The sequence below is a fragment of the Natator depressus genome, chromosome 9 (genome assembly GCF_965152275.1).
Source record: "Natator depressus isolate rNatDep1 chromosome 9, rNatDep2.hap1, whole genome shotgun sequence".
Lineage (NCBI taxonomy): Eukaryota > Metazoa > Chordata > Testudines > Cheloniidae > Natator > Natator depressus.
In genome coordinates this window covers 63,579,853-63,607,196 of record NC_134242.1, presented here as the reverse complement: position 1 = coordinate 63,607,196, position 27,344 = coordinate 63,579,853, and the positions used below count along the sequence as shown (strand labels likewise).

At 48.7% G+C, this 27,344-nt stretch overlaps 2 protein-coding genes across 5 annotated transcripts; both read right to left on the bottom strand.

The window, feature by feature from the left end:
* Positions 1–3,190: 3,190 nt before the first annotated feature.
* LOC141994207 (thymosin beta-15A homolog) lies at positions 3,191–9,162 on the bottom strand. Of its 2 annotated transcripts, none has more exons than XM_074964398.1 (3): positions 9,028–9,162; positions 5,099–5,203; positions 3,191–3,709 (listed from the first exon to the last, which is right to left on the bottom strand). In XM_074964398.1, exons 1-3 carry the CDS (start codon positions 9,143–9,145, stop codon positions 3,672–3,674), a joined length of 261 nt encoding a protein of 86 aa, XP_074820499.1. In that variant the 5' UTR covers positions 9,146–9,162; the 3' UTR covers positions 3,191–3,671. The 2 variants fall into 2 exon arrangements, with proteins under 2 accessions (XP_074820499.1, XP_074820500.1); XM_074964399.1 differs by having other exon boundaries at positions 8,915–9,048.
* A 6,507-nt stretch (positions 9,163–15,669) lies between these two features.
* SLC25A53 (solute carrier family 25 member 53) lies at positions 15,670–22,267 on the bottom strand. Of its 3 annotated transcripts, none has more exons than XM_074963095.1 (3): positions 22,085–22,267; positions 17,964–18,067; positions 15,670–17,870 (listed from the first exon to the last, which is right to left on the bottom strand). In XM_074963095.1, exons 2-3 carry the CDS (start codon positions 18,045–18,047, stop codon positions 17,136–17,138), a joined length of 819 nt encoding a protein of 272 aa, XP_074819196.1. In that variant the 5' UTR covers positions 18,048–18,067; positions 22,085–22,267; the 3' UTR covers positions 15,670–17,135. The 3 variants fall into 3 exon arrangements, with proteins under 3 accessions (XP_074819196.1, XP_074819195.1, XP_074819194.1); XM_074963094.1 differs by lacking the exon at positions 22,085–22,267 and adding exons at positions 19,281–19,402; positions 20,909–20,925 and having other exon boundaries at positions 15,670–18,067; XM_074963093.1 differs by having other exon boundaries at positions 15,670–18,067.
* Positions 22,268–27,344: the final 5,077 nt, after the last annotated feature.

Genomic DNA, 27,344 nt, shown 5'->3' with positions numbered 1-27,344 from the left:
AAGACATAAGAACGGCCAAACTGGGTCAGACCAATGGTCTATCTAGCCCAGTATCCTGTCTCCAACAATGGCCAGTACTAGAGTTTAGTGGAGTTAAAGCTGGGTCTATGATTCTCTTTTCTGATCAGGCTGCACAGCATAGTTCTGTCTGCTTAATGCTTCCTATTTTTGCCAAATCACAGAGCATCTAAATGTGCAGGAGAAAAGCTACACAGTAGAAATGAAGTGAATTGATGCTAATGTGGTAGCCGACAACAATGGAGGTTTACTCTATTTTAAAGAAAAAAGAAAAGGAGTACTTGTGGCACCTTAGAGACTAACCAGTTTATTTGAGCATGAGCTTTCGTGAGCTACAGCTCACTTCATCGGATGCAAAAAGGCGAGGGAGTCTGATTTTAAAGCAAGTGTATCTCTTCCTACAGGATCTGGTAACACAGATATATGACAACCACACCTGGTTAGTAGCGATCAAAGTCACAGAGAGATCCAGCATCACCAAAAGGAACCCAAACTAACGCCAACGGGAGTATTCATGACCCCAACCAGAATGGTCACAGCTACAAAGGAAGATTCCAGCCCAGGTTCAGGCCTTTCTTTGGTGGTCTTCTACTGCAGACGCACCTGGACATCAATGAGGAGCAGAAAAGCCACCACCTTCCTGCTCACCTTCCTAGAAAGGGAAGGTTAAAGTGAATGGTGATTGGCATGCACTTTGGCGTCAAAAGGGGACGACTGGCTTTAAGCAGCCAGGCCACATAGGTACAGAAACCTAGGACCCCCCCTACTGCCCCAAAAGCACACAGAATTAATACAAGAGAGGCAGTCTGTGGCATCAACAGCAGCTCATAGCTCTCTGCAGTCTCCATGGCCAGGACTGTGTAAAGCTGAGCCTCAATGTACCTGATTTCTACATGGCTGCAATGTGGAGTCGCCACACACTGCACTGTCCGTGGCTTTGCAAACTGTGCAGGAGTAGACTCAACTCCCAGCCGGCACTGGGCTTCTCTTTGCCCATGGTATCCAAGTGAAATCAAAATGAAGATCATGACTAGCCAAACCTTGCCTGATTGGTGTCTCAGTGTTCAAAAGCAGCCAATCACAATCACCTACTCTGACTAAAATAACAAGGAGTCCTTGTGGCACCTTAGAGGCTAACAGATTTATTTGGGCATAAGCTTTTGTGGGTTAGAACCCACTTCATCAGATGCATGGAGTGAAAATACAGGAGCAGGTATAAATACATGAAAGGATGGGGGATTGCTTTACTAAGTGTGACTACACGCTGTCCTTGATGATACATAGGCAACACCTCCCCCCCACTAAGCACATCTTGTCAATGAAATAGCAAATCAAACCTGCAATGGCTATGCATCTCACCCCTAATTGTGACTAATGGCCCAGGAGATGCACATTCACTGCATCCCTGACATTGCAATCTTTAAGCCTCACTTATTTTAATTCTCTGAAATGTGAAAGTAAATAGATTCCAGCAGGGGAGCAAGAACAGACGCAAACATGCAGTTTTTGTGTATATAAGGATCCCTCCCTTCTAAATAAAGTTGCTAAGGAACTACATTGTAGCGGCCTAAGGAAGGGATGGGAAACCCCATTGAATATTTACCTATTTGTGTTTACATTGTTGTGTTTCCAGAGATGTTTTTTCAACCCTATCCCCCTGAAATGCTGGCTAACAGAGTTTTTGAGATTTGTGCATCCTGGCTGGAGCATTTGGAGCATTGCCATTAGGCACATCCCAAGACCTGTTTTACATGTCCATCTTGGCAGTGTTTCCAGGACTCGATTTTGTGGTTATTTCTGGTTGGAGTGACTCTAGGGTCACCAAGATCTTTCTGCTGTGGAAGCTCCAGTGTCTGTTCGCTGTGCCTGGGATATACACCTGCACTTTTCAGAGGTACAAGCACTTGTGTGAAATGGATGTAAGTGGTCTGATTAGCAAGACTAAGTTTCCTGCTAATTAACACCCTTTTGTTGACTTAGAAGCTCGCAGCACCACCAGTTTCTGAAGCAGGGCTTATTTCCTGAGCTTGAAAGTTATTTGCCTCTGAGGCCATAGTGGATCATGGACTGTGGGAGTTACTGAGACTGGGGGTAGATCAGGCAAATAGGTGCTTGAAGAGGAACCATGCCAGCTCAAGAATCTGTGAACCCCTTCTACTCACTCACCTGCAGGTCTTTCAACACTGCTTCTACAGGGTAAGTTTAAAAGCAGCTATGCTGCATCTTTCCTATTTAGGAATGTGCTTCATTAGAGTGGGAGTCAGCAACAGGCCAGCGTAGGTAGCAAGTTACTGAACTAGATGGACAAATTGTTCAAGGGCAGCATGGTAACTGCTTTCCCATACAGCTGACTAGGCTTTCTTACAGCCTTAGCCATGATCTGTGGTTGGCAATTAAAAGCATCCTAGAATCTTCTGGTCAGAAGATTCCTACATGGTGAATGGAGGTGCCTCTTTTCACCCACCCCTTGTGTGCACTAGCTTTTCTTTTTCTCCTTAAGTTCACCCATGGGTGGTAGCAACCAGCGGCACAGCTGGTAGCATGGACAGGAACACCAGCATACACTCGTAGGGTGACCAATAGTGACTGAGTTGTCTTTAAGCACCATAAGAAACCTCAGAATATGGTAGACCTGCTCTGAACTTTCCACCAGGCGACAGTGGCAGAAAACAGCTGTAAGGTCCCATGCTAGGGAACAATTCTAAATGGGATCCACTGCACTGGTGCAGCTCTGAAGAGCCAGTTGTTATGAAAGTCTTTAGAGTACAGATGTCAGATACCCAGTCTGTGAGCACCAACCAACTCACTTCATCAGCTTGGCCTACTCTAGCTTTGTTAAACACCTATGCTAACATCAGCATCATATCCTGTGATCAGAAGTATTATGTAGCCTTATGTTCATCTCAGCCCATGAAAAGGGAGCTCAGCCCTACCCAGAGGGTGACCAAATAGTGACAGTTGTCTTAAGCACCATAAGAAACCCTCAGAATATGGTTGTGGGCTAGCTTTACAAGTCAAGATCAAGACCAGGGATGGGAACACCAGCATGGCAGTAGAGAGCAGACTTCTTTACTACATCTCCTCTCCAAGCTAGGTTGCAGCACCAACACCTCCTGACAGGTCAACAGCAAAACAAGCTGAAGGGCCAGGAAAGAAGCCTGGAGTTCTTAAGTAGGTCATTATATTTTTTTTATTTTTATAATAAACTTTTCACTTTATTTCAAGGAAGACAAAAAAATTGTGAGTGAGGCTGCAGAAACACCATTTGTGAACAAATATGCCAGACAGACCCAGGTCAGTAGGCCAAATCAGAAGAATTTCACACACCATATGCTACCCATAGCAGAAGGGGGTCTCTGGACCCAGGAGCTCCCATAGCCCTCTGCTCCTCCCTCATTGCATTAGAGCAAGATCAGTGCTGTAAACAGGAGGTGGCCAAGCAGAAAAGGTGGGGTTGGGTCAGGCTACTGATGGATTCTGGAAGGACCACGTTTCATCCCTCCACCTGCCAAAGCAGCTGGCTCAATGGGACAGAGTTAGAAGTTGCAGCATTTCTCTATACAGGTACATGTAATTTAAAAAAAAAAAAGACAGATGATTTAATTCAAAGCAAAAAAATTAAGTGGTGGCTCTTCTTGCCAGGCCATCTCCCTCTATGAAGACTTCACGGATTCCTTCTCCTGCTCGATGACTGAAAGAGAAGAGAGTTCCATTAGCCTCTCTGCCTTAATGTATCCCCTTCAAGGGTTGGGGCAATACAGCATAGCTGCTCTACCTGCAGAGACAGCCCATATTTGGATACCATCTCTACAGTTGCCAAGCCTGGACAGTGGGGTCACTACACTAGCACCTTACAGGTCAGGCTGAGGAGCATCCAAATTCTGGGCAAGCTTTGAGAGGTGTTGCATCAGTTGGTATGTACTAGGTTTTATGTTTTGCCTAGTTTTAGAGATTTGAGTGGTCTTTCCCCCGATACCTATTTCCCTTCTCTCACCCCACCCCCACCCCCAAAGTCAGTGCTACAACAGAACATGTTTGCAAGAGAACATGAAGGGGACTATTCCTACTGAGAAAACTTTAAGACCCAGTTTTCATGGAGCGTCCACGACAAAGGACTGTTGCTGCTGCCCAGGTCAAGTTGGAAAGGAGTCAGTCCTGAGAACTCACTGCTTTTCAGCTAATTCTCAACACCTAGTGAGATGGACTAGTGCCATTCCATTCTGCAGACAGGAAGGGGAAGGTGAAGTGACTTGTCTAGACCATTCAGCCACTTTGACTTAGAGCACCAGCTCTTTGCACATAGTAGTTAGGCAGCTGCCTACCTCACTATTGTATTTGTCATTTCAAAAGACCCCCATACAGCACAGTATAGTTACCTCAGCAAACATGCCTGAAAGACCTGAACAGGTAAGCTTAAACAGCAGAGGGCAGTAAGAGCTAAAACCCTCTTACTACTAAAAATGCATTTTAAAAAGGTACTGACAACTTCCCCCAGCCAGATGCCTTTGTATCATTCTAGCTCTTGCTGAGGCTCAGATCCTATCTGCAGTTTAAAACAAAAAATATTTTCGACTGGAAGAAAAACCAGACCAAAATGCCTCAGTCTGCCAGATTCCTCAGTGATAAGATCAGCACAAGCACATCCGCTCCCACTTGACACTCCTACACAGCCAGAATTGGAAGTCTGTGTCACAACAAAATGCTATTAGGAGAACCATGTTTTGGAGTGCCAGACCAGGCTTTGGGCAGTTCTGCCAGTCCCCTTGCTTTAGAATGATTTCCTCTTCCCTTCTATCTGGATACCAGACCATTTAGACAGAGGCTCACAATCACAAAAACTGAACTTCAATTCAGCTTCTTCTGCAAGCCAGAAGTATGGCCTGGCAAGTACAAGACCTTCATGAAGCACTGCCCTAGGCCCCAACTTATACCTAAGACTTAAAGCCTTCAGGAGAAGGCCTGGAATTCATCACATGTTGCTGTAAGGAGTGGCATGGTTATCCATGCATACAAAGATTTAGGAACCACTTAACTGCTCAGCTAGCCCCGCCCCTACAGAAAGAGGGAACTGGATACTTACTCTCCTTTGAAGGGAGTGTGTTCTTCTCCTCCGTGGCAGTCTTTTTCAGCTTCTTCTTGTCAAATTTCTCAACTTCAGAGAGGTCTGGTCTGTCACACATTTTAGCTAAGTGAGTAAGATAAGCAAGTTACAACCCACCCCTGCAAGGGAAATCCCAGGCAGCATGTGCAAGTTACATGGCCAGAACCCTTTGGGGAGAGTGATCAGATATAAGAGGATGACCTGCCTGGCTGATCGCTAACATACAAGAAACAACAGGTTTCAGAGTAGCAGCCGTGTTAGTCTATTTGCAAAAAGGAAAAAAGTGTACTTGTGGCACCTTTGAGACTAACAAATTTGAGCATAAGCTTTTGTGAGCTACAGCTCACTTCATCCACTGGATGCATCCAATGACAGGGAAGAAAGAGCAGCAGAATACGGACCCTGAACTTCAGAAAAGCAGACTGACTCCCTCAGGGAACTGATGGGCAGGATCCCCTGGGAGAAAAACATGAGGGGGAAAGGAGTCCAGGAGAGCTGGCTGTATTTTAAAGAATCCTTATTGAAGTTACAGGGACAAACCATCCGGATGTGTAGAAAGAATAGTAAACATGACAGGTGACCAGCTTGGCTTAACACAAAAAAGCTTACAAGAAGTGGGAGATTGGACAAAATGACCAGGGAAGAGTATAAAGATATTGCTCGGGAATGCAGGAGTGAAATCGGGAAGGCCAAATCACACCTGGAGTTGCAGCTAGCAAGAGATGTCAGGAGTTTCTTCAGGTATGTTAGCAACAAAAAGAAAGTCAAGGAAAGTGTGGGCCCCTTACTGAATGAGGGAGGCAACCTAGTGACAGAGGATGTGGAAAAAGCTAATGTACTCAATGCTTTTTTTGCCTCTGTCTTCACTAACAAGGTCAGCTCCCAGACCGCTGCACTGGGCAGCACAGCATGGGGAGAAGGTGACCAGCCCTCTGTGGAGAAAGAAGTGGTTCGGGACTATTTAGAAAAGCTGGATGAGCACGAGTCCATGGGGCTGGATGCGCTGTATCTGAGAATGCTAAAGGAGTTGGCGGATGTGATTGCAGAGCCATTGGCCATTATCTTTGAAAACTCAGGGCGATCAGGGGAAGTCCCGGACAACTGGAAAAAGGCTAATGTAGTGCCCATCTTTAAAAAAAGGGAAGGAGGATCCTGGGAACTACAGGCCAGTCAGCCTCACCTCAGTCCCTGGAAAAATCGTGGAGCAGGTCCTCAAGGAATCAATTCTGAAGCACTTAGAGGAGAGGAAAGTGATCAGGAACAGTCAGCATGGATGCACCAAGGGCAAGTCATGCCTGACTAATCTAATTGCCTTCTATGAAGAGATAACTGGCTCTGTGGATGAAGGGAAAGCAGTGGACGTGTTGTTCCTTGACTTTAGCAAAGCTTTTGACAGTCTCTCACAGTATTCTTGCCAGCAAGTTAAAGTAGTATGGGCTGGATGAATGGACTATAGGTGGATAGAAAGTTGGCTAGATTGTTGGGCTCAACGGGTAGTGATCAATGGTTCCATGTCTAGTCGGCAGCCGGTATCAAGTGGAGTGCCCCAAGGGTCGGTCCTCGGGCCGGTTTTGTTCAATATCTCATAAATGATCTGGAGGATGGTGTGGATTGCACCCTCAGCAAGTTTGCAGGTGACACTAAACTGGGAGGAGTGGTAGATACGCTGGAGGGTAGGGATAGGACACAGAGGGACCTAGACAAATTGGAGGATTGGGCCAAAAGAAATCTGATGAGGTTCAACAAGGACAAGTGCAGAGTCCTGCACTTAGGATGGAAGAATCCCATGCACCGCTACAGACTAGGGACCGAATGGCTAGGCAGCAGTTCTGCAGAAAAAGGACCTAGGGGTTACAGTGGACGAGAAGCTGGATACGAGTCAGTGTGCCCTTGTTGCCAAGGCCAATGGCATTTTGTGATGTATAAGTAGGGGGCATTGTCAGCAGATCGAGGGATGTGATCATTCCCCTCTATTCGACATTGGTGAGGCCTCATCTGGAGTACTGTGTCCAGTTTTGGGCCCCACACTACAAGAAGGATGTGGAAAAATTGGAAAGTGTCCAGTGGAGGGCAACAAAAATGATTAGGGGACTGGAACACATGACTTATGAGGAGAGGCTGAGGGAACTGGGATTGTTTAGTCTGTGGAAGAGAAGAATGAGGGGGGATTTGATAGCTGCTTTCAACTACCTGAAAGGGGGTTCCAAAGAGGATGGATCTAGACTGTTCTCGGTGGTAACAGATGACAGAACAAGGAGTAATGGTCTCAAGTTGCAGTGGGGGAGCTTTATGTTGGATATTAGGAAAAACTTTTTCACTAGGAGGGTGGTGAAACACTGGAATGCATTACCTAAGGAGGTGGTGGAATCTCCTTCCTTGGAGGTTTAAGGTCAGGCTTGACAAAGCCATGGCTGGGATGATTTAGTTGGGGACTGGTCCTGCTTTGAACAGGGGGTTGGACTAGATGACCTCCTGAGGTCCCTTCCAACCCTGATATTCTATGATTCTAAGTGAGCTGTAGCTCACAAAAGCTTATGCTCAAATAAACTGGTTCATCTCTAAGGTGCCACAAGTACTCCTTTTCTTTATAGGAGAAATAAAGCACTCAGAATTCAGCTCAGACATCAAGCAGCGATAAGGGATGGGCCTTTGAGGCAGCACAGCTAGCAAGGCCATGTGCGTTAGAACAGGGGTGGAGGAAAAGCCCACTAGGGAGTTTTATTTTAAAAAGCCTGATCAGTACGAGACACACCCCAATTGATTTGGGTTGGGCACCAGAGCCCTGTCTCCTAGGCTTGAAGTGATAGGAGATCTCCTTTGTATTGAAGAACAATGTAGTTCTTCACTATTAGGCTGAGAAAAGAGCAGAGCCAGACCAGCATTATCCTTCCTTTCATCAACACCTGCCTCTTCCCCAGCCCATATGGTAAAGAAGCAGATCCTTCCATCACCCACCACTCCCTCCAGTTGCACAGGGAGAGAAAGCCAGCCAGGTGTACCGTGCTCTCCATGTGCCTGAGCAATGCCGGCTCGCTCCCCCAGCCCAGTTTAGCGTCCCTCTCTGCCGAGCCCAGACCGGCCAACACCCAACATGCACACCTATTGTAAGGAGTAAGTGTCTCCATCAACGAACAAAAACCCCACTGCCCAGCTTCCCTCCCATTAGCCACGGCTGCAGCCGCCCAGCGAGGGACCCCAGAGACTCTGCGGTGCTCCACCGGGGGCAGTGGGGCGGAGCGCACCGCCCCCAGCGCAGGGAGCAGTGCTGTGGGGAGAGGGGCTTTAAACCCCCCCGCCCCGCCGGACACCCCCCCGATCCCCGGCGCAGGGCGTGCGGTAAAGCCCCTCCCCAGACTGCAGAGCCGGAGGACAATGGGGAGACCAGGGCAGCGCGCTGGGAGGAGCCGAGACCCGCACAGGACGGAGGCTAGAGTCTCACTCCGTCCCGAGGCCCTCCACGCGGCACCCCCGGGCGGGCGACTCCCCACCCCGTTCACGGGAGAGACGGTCCCGCAGCCCGCGCACCTGGGCGGCGGCTCCCGGCCCCTCCCAGCCCTGGGCGCTTTGCCCACGGCAGGGTTGGGCGGTTCCCCGCCCAGTCACATGGAGACAGCTCCGCTGGGCTTCCCGCAGGCAACAGCTCCCCGCTTCCCCCCACCCCCAAGAACCGGCTACACCCAGAAGCGCAACTGCCCCATCTCCCAAAAACGGGGCGGCTCCACCAGAACCCCCGTCCATGCAACGGGAGCAGCCCCAGCAGCGGGGCATCTCCGCCAGGGTCACCAGCGCACGCACCAGGTAGAAACAGCAGCTGCCGCCAACACCCCCCGGCCCGTGCAAGGGGGCACCTCCAGCAGCACCCCGGGTGCATACAATGGGGGCTGCGCGCGGGCTGGCACGCCCCGTACCTGCTGTGCTGGCTGTAGTGCTCCCCAGGAATCTGCTGCAATCACCCAAGTATCTGCAGCTCTCCCGCGTGGGGTGGCTCCTTATATACCCCGGCTGCCGCCCGCCCCTGCCTCCCATTGGCTGGCCGCCCGCCCTTCCCGCCGCTCGGCATGCTGGGAAGTGTAGTTGGGTCTCAAGGCCCTCCATTAGCCGCGCCGCGCCAGAGAACTACACCTCGCACGGTGCACCGGGGCGGGGGTAAAGCGCCCCTTCCCCCACTGTAGCTGAAGGCGTGTGGTGGCGGGCGCTGCGGAGGCAGAGCGGGGGTGGGTGCCAGGGGTGGCGCTGCAGCATGCATCTGAGGGTCTCCCTCCATCGGCTACACAATGGCTGGCTCTCCCCACGTGTGAGCGGGCCAGGGGGAGCCCCTAAAAGCAGCTCCATAGGGATGTCTGCTCTCGCTGCAGGGAGAGAATCGGAGGCAGAGAGGCGGGCACACCACTAGAGACAGGTGGACATTCGGACAGACACGCGGAGAGGCTCACAGGCAGGGAGACAGACACGGAGGCACGCAGATACACATCGCCCCCGAGAGACAGATTCGGGCAAAGGCAGACTGCAGCTCCCCTAGGATATTTTTGCTCCCATCGGCAGAGCTGAAATAGGGAGAAACAATAGCAAAAATATGCTGGTGGGGCCATATGTCCATGCAGACAGGCGCTCAGATGCGCAAAGGCATGCAAACAGGCAGGGCTACAGACGACACATGGGCAGACAGACGGTCCTATGCACGTACACAGACACATACACAAAGCAGCACTTCCGTATATAGGGCCTCTTTCCCAACCCTCCGAAAAGCGAGTCCTTTCTCAGCCTGAGACAAAGCATGAGAAAATCCAGCCCTAAAGAAAATGCATGGAAGAGACTGAGGCTAGTGCTCTTGAATGGAATTGGCTGTGGGAGCCCTGCAGCGCGCCCTCTCCAACAGAACAAATATACTGTACCTATCTTAGCTCAGACATGGTCCACTTTAGACTCTGCACCAGCCTGTTTGTGGCCTGGATTTGAAGCCCTCCCGTGTGAGGACGCTAGGCCACAGCTAAGTGTAAGATGAGCTCATGGCCTTTTGCAGTGCCATGAAAGAGGCTCTCCAACCAGAGCTAAATTACACCATCTCCATTTCCTCACCAGTAAACCTTGGAAGCACAGCCCCTGCAGCAAAGGGGTTAGATAAGCAGGCAGGAGAGCTGGGCTTTTCTGGTGAAACGTGCCCAATTTGGGAGAAAAAGAGCTCTGTGTTACATTAGGATTCAGTCATTCACTATCCTGGAGTGTGGGTAACAAGCACGTTTTTGCAAGACAGAGGGAGTTTTGAGCATGGGAGCAAGAACGCTTCTGAGGAGGGCCAAGAAAAGGGCGTGTCTCGCTGCAAGATGACAAAGACTGTTCTTATTCTTTTCCCAGCAGCACCATCTAGTGACTGAAGCTCAAGTGTAATGACACAAAGAAATGGGGCTAAATTCAGTATAAATGGACATAAATCAGATATCAAGAATTATAACATTCATAAACCAGTCGGAGAACACTTCAATCTCTCTGGTCACGCGATTACAGACATGAAAGTTGCGATATTACAACAGAAAAACTTCAAAACCAGACTCCAGCGAGAGACTGTTGAATTGGAATTCATTTGCAAATTGGATACAATTAACTTAGGCTTGAATAGAGACTGGGAGTGGCTAAGTCATTATGCAAGGTAACCTATTTCCCCTTGTTTTTTCCTACCCCCTCTCCCCCCTTCCTCAGGCCTTTTTGTTAAACCCTGGATTTGTGCTGGAAATGGCCCACCTTGATTATCATACACATTGTAAGGAGAGTGATCACTTTAGATAAGCTATTACCAACAGGAGAGTGGGTTTGTTGGGGAGGGTGGGGAGAAAACCTGGATTTGTGCTGGAAATGGCCCAACTTGATTATTATACACATTGTAAGGAGAGTAATCACTTTAGATAAGCTATTACCAGCAGGAGAGTGGGGTGGGGGGAGAGAAAACCTTTTGTAGTGGTAAACACACATTTTTTCATGGTTTGTATGTATAAGAATATCTTCTGTATTTTCCACAGTATGCATCCGATGAAGTGAGCTGTAGCTCACGAAAGCTTATGCTCAAATAAATTGATTAGTCTCTAAGGTGCCACAAGTACTCCTTTTCTTTTTGCGAATACAGACTAACACGGCTGTTACTCTGAAACCTGTCATTCAGCCGTAGGGTAACCCAAATGAAATCAGTTGAGTTGCACCAGGGAGGAATTTGGTCCATGCTTGGAAGGGGAACTGCAAAAGACATCTCTGTTTTTTAAGGGATTATCAACAACCATTATCCACGAAGGTTGTTTGCACAGAATGTCTGTCTAGGTCTGATTTCATCTCTGCCATTTGTTTTTGGTGAAAAAGAGGATGGCCGATATATTTTAGAGGCTGTGCTTGATCTAGAAGTAGATCTTGCTGCTTTTTCACCACGCTATCGTTCTGAGGTGCCTCAACTCCCTGAGTCCATATGAATCACTTCCTTTGTGGGTGTCTGTTTCACTGCCTTGTTATTCCTATAGCCAAGCCTAGCCATTTCCTTCCTTAGCTTCAGGCTCTTACTCCTCGTCAACTGTCTTCTGACAACATGAATGATCCACTCCTATTGTGTATACAGTAGTTACAGAGAAGGTATTTATAGACTGCGCTCATCCCTCTCCTGAGAATTCCCTTTTCTAGACTCTATAAACATTCCTCCTTTCTCAGCCTTCAGTCCGTGTACTGTAATTATTGTCCTTCCTTTTATATTTTGATAGGTACTGTATAAACTGGGGGGGTCCACACTTGCATGCTATAAATTAAGGCAATTAAGGATGGGACCACTGCCTTCCTAACTCTGTCCAGCATGGGCAGCTTAATCATTGCATTGGCTCTTCTGAGATGCTGCTTAGCAGCATCATTTGGAAGGTTAGGCTTTTGAGCTGGAGATGTGGCCTGGGCAGTCAGCCAAGTCCCTTATGCACACTCTTCTGAATTCTGGGAAGAGATCTGAATAATTAAGAAACCATTTTGCATGGAATCGTCATGCTTCTTAGACATACAGCAACTATAATTTTCACACACTGACCTAAAGACCCTTTAAATCTGGGTGGACAGACTACGGCCCCTGGGCCAGATCCAGCCCGTGAGCCGTTTTAAGCTGGCCCGCGAGCTCCTGCTGGGAAGTGGGGTCCAGGGCTGCACCACATGGCTCGGCCCCACTCCGGCGCTCTGGCCGGGACGCTGGGTTGCGGGCTGCACCACGCAGCTCCCACAAGCTGCAACTCTGGCTCCTACGTGCTCCAAAGGCCTGCTCCGGTGCTCCAATGGGAGCTGCAAGGGGGTGCCTGCGGATGGGGCAACCTGCAGAGACGCCTGGCCACACCTCCGCGTAGGAGCTGGAGAAGGGACATGCCACTGCTTCCGGGAGCTGCTTGATGTAAGCACTGCTCGGAGCCTGCACCCCTGAGCTTCTCCCCACACCCCAACCCCCTGCCCCAGCTCTGATCCTCCTCTCACGCTCCAAACCCCTCAATCCCAGCCTGGAGCACCCCACACCTCTCATCCCCAGACCCACCCCAAAGCCCGCAACCCCGCTGGAACCTGCCCCCCTTCCCCAGCTCTGATCCCCCTCCTGCCCCCCGAGCCCCTCGGTCCCAGCACCCTGCTACACCCCAGACTAATCCCCAGCCCCACTCCAGAGCCCGCCCCCCAACCAGAGCTCTGACCCCCTCTGCCTCCCGCCCCCAACCCCAATTTTGTGAGCATTCATGGCCTGCCATACAATTTCAATTCATCGGTGTTGCCCTCGGGCCAAAAAGTTTGCCCACCCCTGCTTTAAATAGTGTGTGTAACAATGGCAGACAATTGCCCAGCATCTTGCCACAGGGATGTTCAGGGTAACAACAAATCAGACCACTGAAGTCCTTGTGTGCTTAACTCAGCCCTTCATTCTTCCAAGGTAAATTAAATTCCATGCTCTTTACCTGATCTTCAGGATGAGGGGATCTTCAGGATGAGATTTTAAGAAGAGAGTCTGCCGTGGATTGGCACTAAAGAACAGGACTGCCCTGGACCAAAATTTCCCTCCTCCCAGCTGCTGTGTCATATGTGGTATGCTGACTGTCATGCCCCACCTCAGAAGGGGCTGCATTTAAGTAGTGCTGTATGCACAGTTTGTGAACCATGTTGGAATCCTCAGGGAGGGAAGGCCCTTTAAAAATGACAGTATTCTTCTTCTTCTAATTGAATAGCTCATCTCTTTATTCTGCAACCCATTAAATCTTGATCTGGAAGCATCAAAAAGGCACTTCCCCAACTGACACCAAAAAGAAATCCCTCCCAGCATTTTATTATGCTATCACAAAGAAATGGCAGAGGAGAGAAGCTGGGCAGTGAGTGACACCAACACCTGATGCTTCTCGGAGACTCTGCTGTTACCTAGATTTGTTTCCTGGCGCATTACCAATTTAAAGGGAGGCTGTTTGAGAAAAAAAGGCCTATGTGAAAAACTAGTACCAGATTTGTGCATCAGTGGGAGGGTATCGGGTGTTGTGAGAGATGCTTCATCCTCCTGCCTGGCTGTGGATAGATTTGATTTTACAGGAGTGTTACTGCCACTGCTTTTCTGGGATTGATTTGGTCCTAAAAAGAAACACTCCCTCTGAAAGAGCAGGTAAATAGAGAGGGCTGATTACAACTCTCTGGCTTAAGCTGAAGAGAGAGAAGGATACAAGATTTTCAGGTGGACAGTATAACAAAACTGTGAAAAGGACATATTGTCCTGAGCACATGGGCCATATAAGAACCGTTAGGGGAAAGCATGCAAGGCAGGTTGTCAAATGTCTGAATGCAAGGCAGGTTGTCAAATTCATATGGAAGTGAACTCTGGATTCCACATTTAAATGGGGCCATGGTATAAATTCAGGACATCATGTTGCCCTCAATCTACAGGGGATTGTCCCCTGATGTCACCAGGAGATCTGCACAGAGATCAAGAGGAGGGTCTGGCCTGTATGTAGTCATTAAACGGTTCGATATTGTTTATCCAGTTCCTTGCTGCATTCAGTATCACTTAGTGAGAGATTCTGTGCTCTGGTAGGCCACTATTACTTCTTCCCTTTGTTTCTCTTCCCCTTTCCCTCTCCTGTCTGTTCTTCCCTCTGCATTCCCTTCCTTGCAGAAGCTGCCACTCCCTACATGTGGAGGGTGCCACTCCCACCCCTTTTTCCAATGCCATCCCCTAAAACAACCAGCAATGGAAAGTTATGGTTAATGCTGAAGTGGTGACGACAGGCTGGAGAGCTGACTCCTCAACGAGGATGAGAGGGGGCAGAGAGGTGCATCCCTCTGAGGCATTGTTTTAGGCTGTCTTCAGACTCAGGCAGATAACCGGCCACTGCTTTACCCTGAGGTCACATTTGGAAAGTTCTCTCTGTAGCCAGGAGAACTACTAACTTACTTTATTTTTTGCAATGAACCCTTAGAATCTCCATGCAGGCCACATAAATATAACATGGGGAACATCAGATCCAGCTCACAAAGGGCTAGCTGCAGGACTAAACTCCCTTGTTCATTAGATTATAAACCCTCTCGTCCCAAACAATAGGCAACCATAGCTATAAATCAGTAGTCCTCCGCTGTGGGGTACTAGCACTTGTCTGGAGACAAGAATCACAACCCTGCTTTTCATTTGGTATTCCTTTGCCAAAGTCAGTTTGTTCAGTCACTTGTGATGGCTCCTCCTGCAATAACCCAGAATGCTCCAGAAAGGAGGGCACTAGGAATTTCGTTAGAAGTCTTGTTTAGAAGAACCAAGTGCAATAATACAGAAGCACTGTTATGTCATTTCAGGTGAGGAATGAAACATCCGCTAAACCCATGAAGCACAGGGACTAGGGAACAGTGTCATCTTGTGGACTATGCAGGAATCTAAACAGGAAATCGGATAGAGATAGACAGAGGTTACAGCCTGAGTCAGTTACTGAATTGTGTCTCATCATCAGAGTGTTGATGTAATTGCTGAGTAAAAGTATCTCACCAACACCTGAGACTCTGGTGCAGATGTAAGTAGGTACCTACATCTCACTGGGAATTGGGTACTTAAATACCTTTGAGGATCTGGGCCACCTTGCTTTCTGGAGAACAAAGATCATAATGATAGGCCAATTATATACATTTGCCACTGACTTCATTAGAGTTGCAGCTGCTTGCATCTGAGCAGAATCTGATCTAAAGGGTCTTGTTTTTAATCAGGCAAATAAAAAAAAAATTTGACATTGAATTACATCGCTGAGCAGAACAAGTTCTCATGCATCATCTGTCACATCTTCAGGGCATGCTCTGCCCTCCTGCGGGATCATCTCCCCATTCCAGTGCTGCAGCAGGGCACAGCCTCATGCCATCTCCCAGCCAACATGCACACAAGTTAAACAGGAGTTATGTCAGGATGGACACTGGCATGTAAGAAATCTCAGAGAGGCAGAAAAAAGAACAAGGAGTCCTTGAGGCACCTTAGAGACTAACACATTTATTTGGGCATAAGCTTTCGTGGGCTAAAACCCACTTCATTAGATGCCTGGAGTGGAAAATACACTCCATGCATTTGATGATTTTCCACTCCATGCATCTAATGAAGTGGGTTTTCGCCCACGAAAGCTTATGCCCAAATAAAATGTGTTAGTCTCTAAGGTGCCACAAGTACTTCTTGTTCTTTTTGCTCATACAGACTAACACGGCTACCACTCTGAAAAGAGGCGGAGAAATAACTCAGTGACACCCATCTGGAATCTCTGAGAGAGGAAGGAGTGGAACTGCGACAGGCCCACCACACCCACTCAGCAAGGGAGTCACCAATGTTGTCTGATCAGTACTAGCAAAGGCTGTGACAGATCTAACAGCACCATGAGCACACATTGGCAGTTAGCAGAGGCAGATCACCCTCCACATATAGCAGTAGTGGTTCTGTCCCAAACCCAGTTTTGGGCGCTGGAAGGATGCTTGCAGGATCATGAAAGCTTGCAGAACCCAGCTGTGACCATAACCTTCACCCCAACCTTCTCTGTAACTACATGAACTGAGAATGAAAATACACATGGCCTGAAATCCTGACCCCCAAATTCTCAATCTCATGGACTACAGTGGAATCAGGAATTCACTCAGGAGTCTAAATTGCCACTTCACAGAGATAAGCCAGAGAGTCCCAATTTTCTGCTTTGTGCTTCAGGTCAATCCAGTTGAAGTAGCCTGCCTTCTAGCAGCTCCACCAGCTTCTTCCTTTTATGAATAGCCAAACCTAAACTGCATGGCTTAGCTTCACCACCTCAGCCCACATTCCCCTGTTCTCTGTATCCTCAGTGTTGAACTAAGCCGAGGCACAAGTGCAAATGCAAGGACAGAATTTGGCTTCTAGGATTTAGCTCAGTTGGGTGCTTAATGAGTCATGAACATGCAGTAGTAGAGGGAAATTCTCTTATAGGAGGGACAGTGCATGTTTAATCTACAGATTGCAATAATATGGGAACACATTGCAATTCTGTAGCACTTTCCACCCACGCTCTCAAAGCACTTTTAACAGGAAAATACTATGATCCCCATTTTTCAAGATGAAGCACAAGATATTAGATGTCTTTACGAGGTCACAGTGGCACAGCTCGGAACAGAACCCTGCTCACCTGACTCTCCATCCTGTGCTTAGACTATGAGAGCACAGGCACCACCATAAATGTATCAGATCAGCCTTTTGCAGGCAGGGTTTGGCTCACTCCATGTAGCCACAGAACCTGAAACTCCAGATTCTTACAAGGCTTTTTAAGAAACCAACCAAGCAACTTTCTGATTAGTTAAGTCCCCTCCCTCCCAAAGTTGCTTCTTTGTCTTGAAAGTATGGCCTCCAAGCATGACTTTTGACCTGTAGGTTGGAGGTTTAGCTTGTGTGTTAAAGTTTTATTGACTGTGAGCTTCAGGGCCTCTTTGTAAACAAGCGAAATCCCACTCAAAGTCCTCAGGGCTCTAAGACATGACACTAGAAATGTCAGGGCCAGTGGTTCTCTGGCCTCTCCCCTCACTTCACCCGGGACTTCTGCCCTGTGTTCTCTTTTAGGAAGTCATGGATGGCAGTGGTGAGACCCCATGTCAGGCAGGACCTGAGGACAAGGAGGGAGCCGCCCCGGTAAAGAAGAGTCAGCTTCCTCCCGTGCGACTCCCAGACAGACCAAACAGACTGCCGGAGGCCGAGGAGATCCCTCCCCACAACCTGTGACTGCATGTTGGCAATGAGGACACTCAGAGGGTACAACGCCAGGCAAGTCACTGTTCCATTAACACTGCCAGACACCAGGGCAGGGAGCCAGCTAGGCAAGCCCCTTGCGGCCAGGCTATCACGGAGGGGATCCTTAAAAGAGAAGTACAGTGCGCTGCCCAGGCTGTTCCGCAGCAGGACGGGGCTGAGGCCACGGTAGTAGCCTACAACCAGCCTTTCCTTCAGACCATACGAGTTGAATTCCTGCAGGATGCTGCGGGTGTTTGGGAACCTGACATCTTTCCGTCCATCTTGCAGGACATTCTGGACCCGCTCAAAGGGGTTCAGGACTAAGGCCTCCACTGAGCCAGACAGGAATCCTGCTGTCCACCGCTCCCACAGTGTGCAAGGCTTAGAAGGGTTGCTGGTAAGGAGAAGGAGCAAGCTGTCATGGGTGCCAAACAACAGGGTTCCCTGGAGCGTCTTGGACAAGAGTGGTGGGAAGAGGCCCCGGTAGAAGCGGCGCATGCCCTCCTGGTGCAGTTGCTGTATGGCCTCCTGTATGGAAAAGGCATGGATCTGTTGGCGGAAGATGGTCTTGTAGATGGGGAAGGTCACAAGGGTGGAGAGGAAGCTGGAGACGGCCCCTACATTGTAACTCCTGGAGCTCCACCTTCTCTCTTCCTCCTCCCTCCTCTCAGAGTCTCCATGCTGCATCCTGGCCTTGTCCCCCATTCTGAGACCTCCTTTAGCCACTAGGATCAGGTAGAAAAAACCCATAAGAGTTTGTAAGAAGGTTATGGGGCAAGTGAGTCGGAGTCATTCGCCAGCTGGAAAGGTGCATTATTGTCTGGCCGACTAGTTTGCTCCTACCTATAACTAACTCACAAGAAATGACCCTGCCTTCAAACACTGACCCCAGGCCGCTTTGGAAGACTGACTGCCCTGTCCCTCGGTCAGTGGGAGGATTGATTTTTCTGTCTTTCCTCCACCATCCACCCTGTCTTACCCCAGCTCTCTGCTAACATGAGAGCTGCATTTTATCCCTCCTCTCCTATGGGATGAGCCCTAACGTTTCCTTATATGCTTGTTTCCCCATGTTGGGGGCAAAGCTTTTGTATGTTTTTCCAGCAGAGCTGCCTCATGGCAGCAGCCTGCAGTCCCATAATGTACCTTTTGTTGCTTTCCCTTGTGTTTTTATGAGCAGCTGGAGCCTATAATCCCCAAGAGAGAGACATCAATCCAATGGTCCTTTCTGTGGAGGTCTGGTATCTTATGTAGCTTGATAAGATTTTGCAGTGTGTCTATCCCAGATTACCACTGCTCCTGTACCAACTACGTGTGGCTGCCTAGAATCACCTCCATCAAAACACAGAGATTGAGCCTGGCAGTTTGTCCTGACAGAGCACCTGGTCTGGCTGAAGTCCGTGCCAGTACAGGAAACGAGAGACCTGGGTCTCCATGGAGCTGGGTACTGTACAGTCACTTCCCAGGGCACAATCTCTGTGCCGGGGAAGCTAAACATTCCTTCCCACTTAAGCTAATCCAGGCATCTAGGGCCTCATCCAAAGCCCACCGAAGCCTAGGTGAACTTTTCCTTGGACTTCAATAGGATTTGGATCAGGCCTATAATTCCCAGCCTTTAGGATAGTGTTGCTCATTAGTTTGTGGGGAACATATGAGCAAATCCAGCAGAGTGGCTGTGGAGGGCCACATGGCAGAACCACTGTGGTTCCATGGTGCAGGGTAGGGGAACAGGCATTGGGTGTGGGGGCTCCTTCCACAGCAGCACTGGGAGACCTCCTCCTGAGCAGTCCAGTGGCAGGGCACAGGCATGGGTAGGGCAAACACCAGCCCATCCCTTCAGCACGGGGGCAACGCTGCATTGCTGCCTCTCACATGGTAAGTGGAATGGGGTTTTACCCCATGCTGCCCACTGCAGTCCCACTGTTTCCTCGTACTCCCTACCTGTCTTTCTCCACCCAATGTCTCGTCTTATACTTGGATTGGAAGCTCTTTGGGGCAGGGACTGTTTGTCCAGTGCCTAGCACAATGAGGTCCTGGTTCATGCCTTAGGGTTCCAGGCGCTACTGCAATACAAATAATGATATGAAGAAAGTGGGATCTTATTTAAAGGCATTAAAAAAAAAACCACATCATGCAGCAGCAGCCACAGATTTCCGATCTAAGATGACATGTAAATACAATGAGCTCAGCATCATGGGCCCAACTCATCCCTGCTGCAGCTCTATAGACGTCAATGGAGGTTACCCCAGGATGGAATGTGGCTCAATGCAAGCTTTCCTTCTGGCTGTGATGAAGCCCTGAGCAGCCTAAGAAAAAGGTTTTGGTGGTAATCACTTCCTCTAATCTTCTGAGAGCTTACCTAGAAGCTTCCTACAGTGATGGGGAGAGTCTTATTCCACAGGGTACCTGTGTGCACTGAGCTGGGAAGCTGTTCCCAGCAGCCTTTTATATCAATCGTACTGAAACAGAGCTCCCCTGCTGCACAAATAACTCTTCAAACCATGACTCCCCCAACCCCATCTCTTTCTATTTCCTTTCCACCTTGCCCAAGTTTTCAGAGATGACAACCCATCTCCAAGGTATCTCTGCTTTGAAGAGTCCCTGCCAAAATGTCAACTTCTGATTCAACAGCTCTGCTTCGTAGGAGTGGTCTGAGCCCCCTCTGCTCCCATTAGTGATAAAAACAAAACCTGACTGGTTGCCACTCTAGCAGTATGCAACTACATGAGTTCAACACCATGGGTCAAACTCTGCTGAAGTCAATGTAGGTCACCCCAGGGAGGAAGTTGGCTGAGTGCAAGCTCTCCAGCAAGGGCAGGGGGGAGATGCATTCCACACCTCTCCAGGATTATTCACCCATCCTGTTTTGGGGACCCAATTGTGCCATGACCCGTGTGGTACTCGGATACCACAGTGACACACTTAGGCCCTGTTCCTGCAAAGACAGCTACACAACTTCACACACATGCAAACAGGCTCACTGAAGTTGGGTGAAGTCTTTGCAGGATGGGAGCCCTCGGCAGAATCCCAGGGTGACAATGGGAGCAAACAGCTGTCACAGAGGGTACGCTTCCAATTGTACATTCAGGGCAGGGACTGTTGCTCTTCCCATCCACTCTCACTTGTCAGCCTGCATCTCAGCTATCTCCTGGATGGAAACATAGCACAACCAAAGCCAAACTCCTGATCCTGCCTCTCAATCCATCTCCACTGCCTCTCCTCTGTTACTGATATCACTGCCACCATCCTCCCTGGGCCTGGATCCTCCTCCATTTCCCTACACTAGTTGGTCAAACCCAAATCCTGCTGCTTTCTCCTCCTCAGCATCTGTCTCACCTACCATATTACTTTTACACACAGACATGTGTGCACGCGCCTCCCTTCAGTTCATACAAAATGCAGCTGAACTCCTTTGATTATCTCTCCTCCAAATCCCTCCACTGGACCGTCCCCCATCTGCTTTTGCATCAAAGTTATACAAGCTGGAGGAGCTGACAAGAAGTTTAACTCTGCTCCCCCCTACTTATACGACTATGTCAGACTTCATGTTGCCCCCACGCCTTGCTCACCTGTTTGTCAGTTTCTTGCACATGAAGCCAATGTCATCGCAGGCTGGGGAGCGGCTGTACTTTCTTTTCTCTAGGAATTTTAGTGGGTATTCTAGCCCTACTGCTTCTTTAGGCTCCTAAATCCCTGTGAGTCTGGGCTTCTGGGTCTTCTCCCTCAAGGGCACCTAGGCATGGGGCAACCAAGTTTCTTGTCCATAAGGCCCATACCCTGTCCTTATCGAAGTCCCTCTTCAAAATCCCACTTGTGCAGTACAGCCTATGGGGAATCTTGGTAACCTATATATGAAGTCCATCTTTTTGTTCTCCCTCCTCTGTTGGTCTCACTCTGTCTTTAGACCATGAGTTCCTTAGGCCAGGGATAGTCCCTTCTTCAGCGTCTAGAAAACACTAGCACATCACAGGCTGTATCACAAACAAATAGCAAATAAAAATGTGTGTTGACACTGCCCCAAATAATATCAGCTGAGGCTGCAGTCTTATCACCTGTGATGATGCAAAGAGCAAGTAGATTTTGTGACTGGTGTAGTAAGTTGACGCAGATCCCAGACTCAGTTGGTTGGACTGCCAAATTGCGGGAAAAGAACCACACTATTTATAAACTGAGCAAATTTGATCCAGACTCAATGCCACACAATAAATACAGACCCCACACAATGCCATCCTAACCCCAGCCTTTTCAGAGGGTCACAGAACCAGTGTGGGGAGAAATTGGGGGAAGAGAAGGGGAAGTCAGATCCAGCAATCTTGGTGATCCCTTACAGTCTGATACCACTTTCAGAAGTGCCTTGATAAGAAACAGTTAATCTACATTGGACAAAAAAAATATTCACATGAAGTAAATATCAAAGGCTGGGGAGGGGCTGTGCCTTCCTTTTCTCTGGGAATTTCAGATTGGGTATTCTAGTCCGACAGCTCTGCAAAAGGTTTGATCTGGGGGCAGGAAAGCATAAACACCCTTATAATTGTATGCACTAAATCGCTAAGAGAAGAATGCGTTGATCAAAAAACCAAGGACTGATGAGGTTCACTTAGAACCATCCCTAGGAGGTTTGTTTAAAAAGGGTCAGAGGGGACTTCAGTTCTTTAAGCAATTAAAAAGGAAAAACAATAGTACATCACTAAGCCAAGGGGAGGAGGCAGAAACCCCCTTTTAGAAATACTGTACCGATATTTTACCTTGTGTTTATCCTCCAGCTGCTCCTGCTTTCCACACACACACACATTCTCTCCCCCTCCTGGCTTGCTCTCAATTCATTCTCCTTTGCAGATGGTGAATAAGCTTTATTTTACGTTATGTCATTTGCAGCCCCTGAGAAATAGAGGACTAGGTTACCATATCCTCTTTCCACACAGAGACACCGCCCTGCCACAATCTCATTGGCTGCCCTCACTGCTATCTTCAGCATTAGCCAGGGACAGGCATGTTACAGCTCATCTACTTGGGTGCTTCAGGGACTGAGGCATCAGCAAGAATAGCCGCAAGATGTCAGTGAGTTAAGGAAACTGGAGCACAGATGGCCAATGGCTGCTCAGCGGTGCGATCAGGGAGCAGCATGGAAACCATTATCTTACCTTGATTGTAGTGCATTAGTTCAGTCTCAGGGTTGCACAGATCTAGCACCACACTCTTCTTGTGTCAATTGTAGGCTGTGTTAGAGCTTGTGAGCCCCCCTTTCCAACAAAGCAAGAGTTTTGACAGTAATAAATGTGGTTGCAACTTGTTGGTTCTGTGGAGCGTTAGCTGCTGAGGTCTGACCATCCAAAATCAGCCACTAATAGAGAAAACTTTAAAACTAGCCCTTGAATTTGTTTTACTGTCCAAGCTTTTCCTGGGGGTGGGGTTTTATCAATTTCACAAGCCACTATTTTTGTGTCTGGACAAATACAGGGTAATTTTGCTTTAAATGACAGCATTTCTGATTTCTTTAGTAGGAAGAACCACCTATGCTCTCAGCTTCATGGTTCATTTCTGATGTTAATTTATAGCAATGGAAGCAAGATACTGACAGACAAGAAAAAATGGAAGCAATCTACATCTGAAATGAGCGCAAAGAACGACTGTGAATCATGTCAATAAATTAGATTCAAGTCTCAAGGGTTTGTCAGGGCTCAGACACATCCCACTAATGGGCAATTTCCAGGAACATCCAGTGAACAGGATTTCTTACCATGTGATCAGACTTGGGATTGTGCTTTCTCCAGCCCTCTGCGCATAGACCAGCAAACTTTTTTAAATGAAAGGAGGGATTAACTATGGGGAGCACAAACCAACCACTTCAAATATTTCACTTTCTCCACATGCTGGGCGCTGGAGAACTTATGTCAAACTTGCAACTTGATGTAACAGTAGAGCGCAAAAGTATGGAGGGAAAATCTTCCCTCAGTAGGGACTGAACTCATTACCCCTGAGAGGCGGCTTTTACAGCAGGTCAAACTTTCACATGTATTACAGCTTGGCATGAGCTCAATTCTCATTTAATTTGTTTGACTTGCTCCATGTGCTAGCTGAAAACGGTTAGGCTTTTGTTGATCCTGCACAATATTTTCCCTTTGCTGTAGGCTGAAGTCATCCTGTTAAATTTCAATAAACCACACTGGAGTCCGGAAAAATCAGCTGGTGTTCAAACAGATCTGCTCTCCTACCAAAAAGGAAGTAAGTAAGTAGCAAATTGCATTGCTCTTGTGTAGACAGCTTTAGGTTTGCCTCATTTCTGCAAAAATCAAACAGCAGGGATGCAAGAGTTCGGCCATTAGTGAGGTCACATTCTGGTTCAGACAGGGTTGTGAGAATAGGTATGTTTTCAGAGATGTGTTTTGTGTTGACTGTGCCTTTCACTCAGTTGTGCAGTTCATCTTTAGCACTTCCTAATTATAAAAATCTCTTAACTGCAGCTGAGTGCATCATTACTCCTGGGTACAGGTAGTAATAGGCAGTGAAGAATTACAAGTTTCTGGCATTGCATGCTTAGCCCTAGTCTACACTAGGAGCTGAGGTCGAATTTAGCAGCGTTAAATCGATTTAACCCTGCACCCGTCCACATGACGAAGCCCTTTTTTTTTTTTTTTTGACTTAAAGGCCTCTTAAAATCGATTTCCTTACTCCACCCCCGACAAGCACTTAAATCGGCCTTGCCGGGTCGAATTTGAGGTACCGTGGATGCAATTAGACGGTATTGGCCTCCGGGAGCTATCCCAGAGTGCTCTATTGTGACCACTCTGGACAGCGCTCTCAACTCAGATGCACTGGCCAGGTAGACAGAAAAAGGCCCGCAAACTTTTGAATTTCAATTTCCTGTTTGCATGGTCACGTGCAGCTTGCCACGCTGGCCAGAGGTCATCAGCAGAGGTGACCATGATGGAGTCCCGGAATTGCAAAAGAGCTCCAGCATGGACCGAACGGGAGGTACGGGATCTGATCACTGTATGGGGAGAGGAATCCGTGCTATCAGAACTCCGTTCCAGTTTTCAAAATGCCAAAACATTTGTCAAACTCTCCCAGGGGATGAAGGACAGAGGCCATAACAGGGACCCGAAGCAGTGCCGCGTGAAACTTAAGGAGCTGAGGCAAGCCTACCAGAAAACCAGAGAGGCAAACAGTGGCTCCGGATCAGAGCCCCAAACATGCCGCTTCTATGATGAGCTGCATGCCATTTTAGGGGGTTCAGCCACCACTACCCCAGCCGTGTTGCTTGACTCCTTCAATGGAGATGGAGGCAACACGGACGCAGGTTTTGGGGATGAGGAAGAGGATGATGATGAGGCGGAGGTTGTAGATAGCTCACAGCAAGCAAGCAGAGAAACCGGTTTTCCCAACAGCCAGGAACTGTTTCTCACCCTGGACCAGTAGCCAGTACCCCCCGAACCCACCCAAGTCTGCCTCCTGGACCCGCCAGGCGGAGAAGGGACCTCTGGTGAGTGTACCTTTTAAAATACTATACATGGTTTAAAAGCAAGCATGTGAAAGGATTAATTTGCCCTGGCATTCGCAGCTCTCCTGGAATATACTCCCAAAGCCTTTGCAAAAGGTTTCTGGGGAGAGCAGCCTTATTCCGTCCACCATGGTAGGACACTTTACCACTCCAGGCCAGTAGCACGTACTAAGGAATCATTGTAGAACAAAGCATTGCAGTGTATGTTTGCTGGCATTCAAACAACATCTGTTCTTTATCTCTCTGTGTTATCCTCAGGAGAGTGATATCATTCATGGTCACCTGGTTGAAATAGGGTGCTTTTCTTAAGGGGACATTCAGAGGTGCCAGTTCCTGCTGGGCTGTTTGCCTATGGCTGAACAGAAACGTTCCCCGCTGTTAGCCACGGGCAGGGGTGAGGGGCTAGCCACGTGATGGGGGGAGGCAAAATGCGACCTTGGAACAAAAGCACATGTGCTGTGTATGTAATGTTAACACAGTGAAAGAGTGTAGCCATTGTTCTAGAAAAACTTTTTAAATACCGTCTATTTTTTTTCTCTCCACCAGCTGCATGTGTTTCAAGGATCACAGGATCTTCTCCTTCCCAGAGGCTAGCGAAGATTAGAAGGCGAAAAAAACGCACTCGCGATGAAATGTTCTGAGCTCATGCTGTCCTCCCACACTGACAGAGCACAGACGAATGTGTGGAGGCAGACAATGTCAGAGTGCAGGAAAGCACAAAATGACCGGGAGGAGAGGTGGCAGGCTGAAGAGAGGGCTGAAGCTGAAAGGTGGCTGCAGCGTGATGAGAGGAGGCAGGATTCAATGCTGAGGCTGCTGGAGGATCAAACCAATATGCTCCAGCGTATGGTTGAGCTGCAGGAAAGGCAGCAGGAGCACAGACTGCTGCTACAGCCCCTGTGTAACCAACCGCCCTCCTCCAAGTTCCATAGCCGCCTCACCCAGACGCCCAAGAACGTGGTGGGGGGACCTCCGGCCACCCAGCCACTCCACCCCAGAGGATTGCCCAAGCAACAGAAGGCTGGCATTCCATAAGTTTTAAAGTGCTGTGTGGCCTTGTCCTTCCCTCCTCCACCCCCCCCCCCCCGGGCTACCTTGGTAGTTATCCCCCTATTTGTGTGATGAATGAATAAAGAATGCATGAATGTGAAGCAACAATGACTATTGCCTCTGCAAGTGGTGACTGAAGGGAGGAGGGGAGGGTGGTTAGCTTACAGGGAAGTAGAGTGAACCAAGGGGCGGGGGGTTTCATCAAGGAGAAACAAACAACTTTCACACCGTAGCCTGGCCAGTCATGAAACTGGTCTTCAAAGCTTCTCTGATGCGCACCGCGCCCTCCTGTGCTCTTCTAATCGCCCTGGTGTCGGGCTGTGCGTAACCAGCGGCCAGGCGATTTGCCTCAACCTCCCACCCCACCATAAACGTCCCCCCCTTACTCTCACAGATATTGTGGAGCACACAGCAAGCAGTAATAACAGTGGGAATACTGGTTTCACTGAGGTCTAACCGAGTCAGTAGGATAACTATAGGCATTTCAACATCCCCAACGGTTATTTTCTGGTCTGGGAATAAAGTCCCTTCCTGCAGCTTTTGAAGCAGACCAGAATTCCTGAAGATGCGAGCGTCATGTACCTTTCCCGGCCATCCCATGTTGATGTTGGTGAAACGTCCCTTGTGATCCACCAGTGCTTGCAGCACTATTGAAAAGTACTCCTTGCGGTTTACGTACTCGCCGGCTTGGTGCTCCGGTGCCAAGCTAGGGATATGGGTTCCGTCTATGGCCCCACCACAGTTAGGGAATCCCATTGCAGCAAAGCCATCCACTAGGACCTGCACATTTCCCAGGGTCACTACCCTTGATATCAGCAAATCTTTGATTGCGTGGCTACTTGCATCACAGCAGCCCCCACAGTAGATTTGCCTACTCCAAATTGATTCCCGACTGACCAGTAGCTATCTGGCGTTGCAAGCTTCCACAGGGCTATTGCCACTCGCTTCTCAACTGTGAGGGCTGCTCTCATCTTGGTATTCTTGCGCCTCAGGGCAGGGGAAAGCAAGTCACAAAGTTCCATGAAAGTGCCCTTACGCATGCGAAATTTTCGCAACCACTGGGAATCATCCCAGACCTGCAACACTATGCGGTCCCACCAGTCTGTGCTTGTTTCCTGAGCCCAGAATCGGCGTTCCACCGCATGAATCTGCCCTATTAGCACCATGATGTCCACATTGCCAGGGCCCCTGCTTTGAGAGAAGTCTGTGTCCATGTCCTCATCACTCACGTCACCACGCTGACGTCGCCTACTCGCCCGGTATCGCTTTGCCAGGTTCTGGTGCCGCATATACTGCTGGATAATGCGTGTGGTGTTTAATGTACTCCTAATTGCCAAAGTGATCTGAGCGGGCTCCATGCTTGATGTGGTATGGCGTCTGCACAGAAAAAAGGCACGGAACGATTGTCTGCCGTTGCCCTGATGGAGGGAGGGGCGACTGACGACATGGCTTACAGG